General features: G+C 34.4%; 1 protein-coding gene across 2 annotated transcripts in view; it reads right to left on the reverse strand.

Annotated features, from left to right (window-relative positions):
- Nucleotides 1-1,763: 1,763 nt before the first annotated feature.
- The window catches only part of LOC106883662 (acetylcholinesterase), a 220,706-nt gene continuing 216,677 nt past the window's right edge, over nucleotides 1,764-5,792 (reverse strand). For both annotated transcript variants that reach the window (XM_052966651.1, XM_052966652.1), the window contains exon 4: nucleotides 1,764-5,714. In XM_052966651.1, coding sequence (XP_052822611.1) covers nucleotides 5,572-5,714 — 143 coding nt within the window. In that variant the 3' untranslated portion in view covers nucleotides 1,764-5,571. The remainder of the gene's footprint in view (nucleotides 5,715-5,792) is intronic.

Below are 5,792 nucleotides of genomic sequence, written 5' to 3' on the forward strand. Positions count from 1 at the left end.
CATATCAATGACAATACCATTCAACATTGGAAGCCGAAACAGCTGTTAAATGGGATGCAGTCTATTTGTATTGAATTAAAAAATAATAATTGATGCAAGTCAATTGTTGTTCACCGATATTTCTCCATACATATATATGAATATCCATGTGTATATTCATTTATATGAATACACACACATATACATACACATACACACACACATATATACACACACACATAAAAATACCATTCTATTAATGGAATACTGATGACCTCTGTTATTTTCCTATACTAAATAAAACATTACAAGAACTTCATCATTTCCAATCGAACCACATCATTTCCAATCGAGGATACCTACCGAAGCTAATCCTAAATCTAAACTAACTTTCACAAGAACAGACGGCAAGCACATTACGAAAGTGTATGCTGTGATCCATGAAATTTGTTGCCTGACTATTGTGTAACTTCTGAAGAAATAGGGGTGTGTAAAAGTTGCCTGCCACTCGAATTTAAAAAAAAAATTTGAGAATGTATCGTGGGATCGTAAAATGTATCGTACGTTTTCTATAAATTTTATGGTACGTTTTCTGTAAAATTTATGCTACGTTTTCGGAGAAAGAAAAAAAAAAAAAAAAAAAAAAAAAAAACCCGATTCACAATCAGTTAGAAGCTATTTGATCATTCGAATACTGGTGAAACTTTCATCGTGTCGATCATCATTTTTGACTGAAAGGGCGTCGTTAATCACAAATTTCTTCTATGTAGCCAGACGATCAACAAAAACTTTTATTTGAATGTCTCGAGACGTTTGAGAGAAGCATTACGAAAGAAGATCTGAGGCATAAATAAAACAGACTATTATGCATCAACACACCTACTCACTAGCCGCTTCTTATCCGTACCTTTTGACAAAGCACTAGACGACTGTCGCTTCTCAGTCGCCCAAGTTGCTGAACATTATTCTTTGACAGCACCGGTGAACCCGAACAAATCGTTCAAATAACAACTCTCGTTCGCTAAAGTAAAACTGCTTCAAGAGATTGATTTATAAATACCAATGTTTACTTCATTCAACTTAAATATAGTTACTTCGTCTAACATAAGATCACATATTTACAGAAGAAACAATCGAGCTGGCAGAATCATTAGCACGCCGGGCGAAATGCTTAGCGGTATTTCGTCTGTCGCTACGTTCTGAGTTCAAATTCCGCCGAGGTCGACTTTGCCTTTCATCCTTTCGGGGTTGATAAATTAAGTACCAGTTACGCACTGGGGTAGATGTAATCGACTTAATCACTTTGTCTGTCCTTGTTTGTCCCCTCTATGTTTAGCCCCTTGTGGGCAATAAAGAAATAAGAATACCTTAAAGGTATGATTTAATGGTTTTGAAATATAAGCGAAGTGAAGTGGCTGTAACCACGATTTGAAAGCGCTTCCGAAACTAACTTTACCCAGTGTTTAACTCTTTCGTTACAAGGCCCATATCATAATTTGATATAACTTTTATTTAATTTTGTAGTGATTTGATAGGTTTAATGAAAGGATTTTTTTGAAATTGAATTTTATCAGTCTTGATAATTTTGTAGTTCATGGGTGAATGTGGAGGTGTAGCTCAAAAATTTCCCAAATGTTATCTTTTGAAAGCAAACCAAGAAATTATTTGATGCTTTTGGTGGATATGTTGCAGAAGTACAAATACATTGCTATGAATACTTGTTAAATCGGGTTAAATCAGTGTTAGCAAATTAACATTAAAAATAAAACAACAAAAAAACCCCCTCAGTTTTTAATATAAGAAAGAAAAAAACAAAAACTTTATTGGAATTTTCAAGAAATACAAATCAAATCCCTTTTCAAAGCTTACAATATTTTTAAATTGTAAGAACGCCAGAACTTGTCATCATGGCAACATAATGTTTTGTCAGTTGAGAATAGAAAACATCTGGATTCGGCAAAGAAATTTGTACTTCTAAACCTGCTTTCTCTAAAATATCTCATGAGAGTTGTTTTCGCAGTCCCTCCATTTTAACTCGTTGAAAATTTTCAATTTCAAATACCGCTTTATGGAACAGATGGTGCTCGTGGAAAAAATAAGTGGAACTATTGTGAAAATATGATACAGATGTAAAAATGCAGTTTTGTCAGATCTACTTATTAATTCTCAGATATGTGTAGACACGGCTCTCATATATATATATATAGACACATCTTCGTTTTCATATACGCACACAAGCCGTCGCACACGCATATAGATAATAATAATAATGATATAAATGCATACGTACAAACATACATACATGCATGTAAACATACATACCTATTTATACACACCCACATCCACACACACAAACGCACATTGAGAAATATTTTTGTAATAGAAACTAATTTAGAATCCAGAATCTATTGATATTTCTAAAAGTTTTCACATAACAAAGTATGACAATTTTGATATCTTTATAAGCTCGACATACACTCTGTGGTGGGTGGACAGGTGGACGGTGGGGTACCACCCCGTCATTCAATCTACTGAACTACTAGTTCCTGAATCAACGTGTAAGTGGCCGAGTATTCCACAGACACGTGTACTCTTAACGTATTTCTCTGGCTGAATCAGCGTAACGCAGTGTATGGCAAAGCTGTACTTTTGAATTACGGGTAGAACGCACCCAACAGGCTTCTGTGCAGTTTTTGATTACACTGTTTCACTCACACAGTGAGGGTCGGTCCGAGGTTACAGAAAACGACATTTGTGCAAGATGTCACGCAACAGGATCGAACCCATTTAGCCATAACACACCTAGATATATGTTCTGTATTCATTATATCAATCATGAAAAAAACCCCCAAAAAACCTCCATACCATTTGAAGGCAATATTTTTGTGTTTTAACACTCGGGGAAGTAACTCTCTGTGAATCATTGCGATAGCGTTTGACGCTTCACCGCTGCCGTGACAAATCAACGTTATTTCTTCTGTAAGTTTATGTTTGAAAGCTGAGTCAACGGAGAGTAGTTACAACTAGATGAAATCTTCAGGCGGTTTAAATGCACAAACCTCTGATATCCAAGTGACTAAAAAGTGACAGCAGAAAGGCACCCAAGTATCGTGACCTTGATACGGTCCGGCTCCATTAGAGTGGAAGAAGTTAAGGACCGAAACACTTGTCTGGGTGGGGTTTCTTTTCTGAAGATCTGCTGTTTAGTTTCCTTATGAGTTTCTTACCACATAATATTGGTATACATTTGTCTATTGGTATACATTAGTCTATTGGTATACATTTGTCTATTGGTATACATTAGTCTACAGCTAATGTATACCAATAGAACACCATTCTATATGTGCAGAATATAATTCTACATTGGCAAGCAGTGTTTGGTATGTCGAGTATTTTTATTTTTTAAATTAACTTTCGCCAGTAATTTCTTAATTAGCTAATTTGAAATGTGATCATGACTGGGCATACTTAAAATTTATCCATTAGCCACGATGATGATCGCTAAATGACGGGATCGATCAGGTTTCTGAGCAAGACAGATTAAATGAAAAATGTAACATACAAGTGCCTTATCGATGTAAGAAAGTGACAATAACTTTTCCTTCTCTCGCAAATATCGATACAAAGAACAGAAAAATTAGAAAAAGGTTATAAATGGTGACTATAAAAGGTGCTGGAATTGGCAAAGATGTAAATCAAAGCAAATATGGTTAAACCAGAGCTAAGAGGTCTTATTTTTTATTTATTTGTTGTTATAGTAAGGAATGACCTGTTAGGGCTCATAAAATAGATGTTGCTTTCAAGAGGAGAGTGTGAGGAATAAAATGCTTATGCAATAGAATGCTATGACTGAAGTTTATAGTGTACATTTAATTATATCAATTAGACATAACAAAGCAATGTTAATGGTTAATTACATAATATATTGAGTAGTAATCAATTATAGGCTCCAGCCTTTAGATTACGTATGCTGGAAAAAATGTCTGAGATATCAATAAAGATTTATCAATGAGTTGAGTAAGACAACTTTTTGGGAAAAGAAAAGTGATAAAAAGGTTAGAAAACATTAAATATCTGAAAGAGGAAATAATTAACAGTAAATGTAATTCCGTCTTCATATTATTATTTCATGTTACCATTCTACAGAATAAAAGTGGCGGGCAAGAGCGACGGCGTTCTCGGGGAAACTGGGCGTCAACGAGAATCAGCTGGCAAATCTGTTCTGGAAGATTAACTCCTCGGAGACTATGGATAATTTTCAGAAATCCTGACCTGGCGGCGCTACCGGGGATGGGCATTGTTGGTTCAAGGGAAACTCTACAGACACAGAAGTGCTGTCAGCTGAGCTTGCATGAGATTTTTTTACTGAAAGGCGCCGAAACCGTTCTGCTCGTACTAGTTAAGTACTCGTGTATAGTTGACTTGTAGAGTTTTATCAAACAGTCAAAGTTACATATAAGACGGACCCAGCTATCGGCTGAGCTCGTCACGAAGATTGCATCCTCATTTAGCTGGGAAAGGCAGGTAATTTCATTCTCTCTAATGGCTATACCAAAGAGATTGTAAATTAAACAAGGCAGAAAAGACTGAAAACAGACACTTTCTTCTCCGGCCATACCCTCATCAACTTATTCAGCTTTCAGTTGGAGAGTGAGGAAGATTTGTTGAAAGGTAGGTAAAAGTGGTGAAGATAACCCGAATGATTGGTCTACTCTCAGCATGCGCTTGTAGAGAATGAGAGCTAAAAGAGGACACTTGCTCTTAGTGGTCAGTGTAACCCTGGTTCTATTTCTGGAATTCCTCGACTGACACTAGATGGCTGTCTCTCTTATTGGAGATATTTCGTTGTATTTATTTTATTGTATTTATTTTATTGTTACTATCTATTACCATTATACGTAACAATCTCACTACTGCGTTATACTTTGTTTTTTCTTTTCTTTCGTCCCCAAATCTTTGGGCCTTTGACGCTAATAAAGAAACGATTACTATTATTGTTGTTGTTATTATCATCATTATTGTCATCATCATTATTATTATTATTATTATTATTATTATTATTATTATTATTATTATTATTATTATTATTATCATCATCATAGTTATTATTATTATCATCAACTATAACACAAGAATTTCTAGTTATTTGGATCCCATCCCAAAGCTAACTTGTGAAAATATTTTGGGAGAAAAAAGCTGCCCTGTATACTCAAATACACGATGTATTTATTGACTGACTTCGAATTAAACAGATGAGTCGAATAGAAACAATGGTATAACATGAAATATGAATAAGTGAAATATGTGATATAAAAATATACGACAGATGTTTTCACTAGTGAGATTTCAATGCATAACTAAAATAATCAAAATGCATGTTGTATTTGATTTTATGTAAATTATTAATCTTCATTATTTCTAACATAAAATCTACATCCATGTTGTTTTCACCAAATCTTTTTGGAGCATCTTTTATATTTCTCCTCACTTATGGCTATCTAATACCGATCTCATCATGTCCACATCTATTGTTTATTAATCATTACGCCCAAATCATTCCGCCTTTAGCAACTCTATATTCTACTTCCATAATTAGCTGTCGTTTTTGCAGTTTGCCATGCGTTTTTCATGATTCTTCACAAAGTTTTCAAATTGATGCTTCCAGTCAACAATATATTTCTGGCTATATTCAGCAAACTGCACTTTCCATTGTTTTTCAGCTTCACTTATGTCCACTGTGAAGGAAGAAAAGAAAAATGAGAAAATTTATGACAGAAATGTAATATTGTAAAAAAAAAACAAAAAAAAAAAAA

Source organism: Octopus bimaculoides, chromosome 3, assembly GCF_001194135.2.
Source record: "Octopus bimaculoides isolate UCB-OBI-ISO-001 chromosome 3, ASM119413v2, whole genome shotgun sequence".
NCBI classification, from domain to species: domain Eukaryota; kingdom Metazoa; phylum Mollusca; class Cephalopoda; order Octopoda; family Octopodidae; genus Octopus; species Octopus bimaculoides.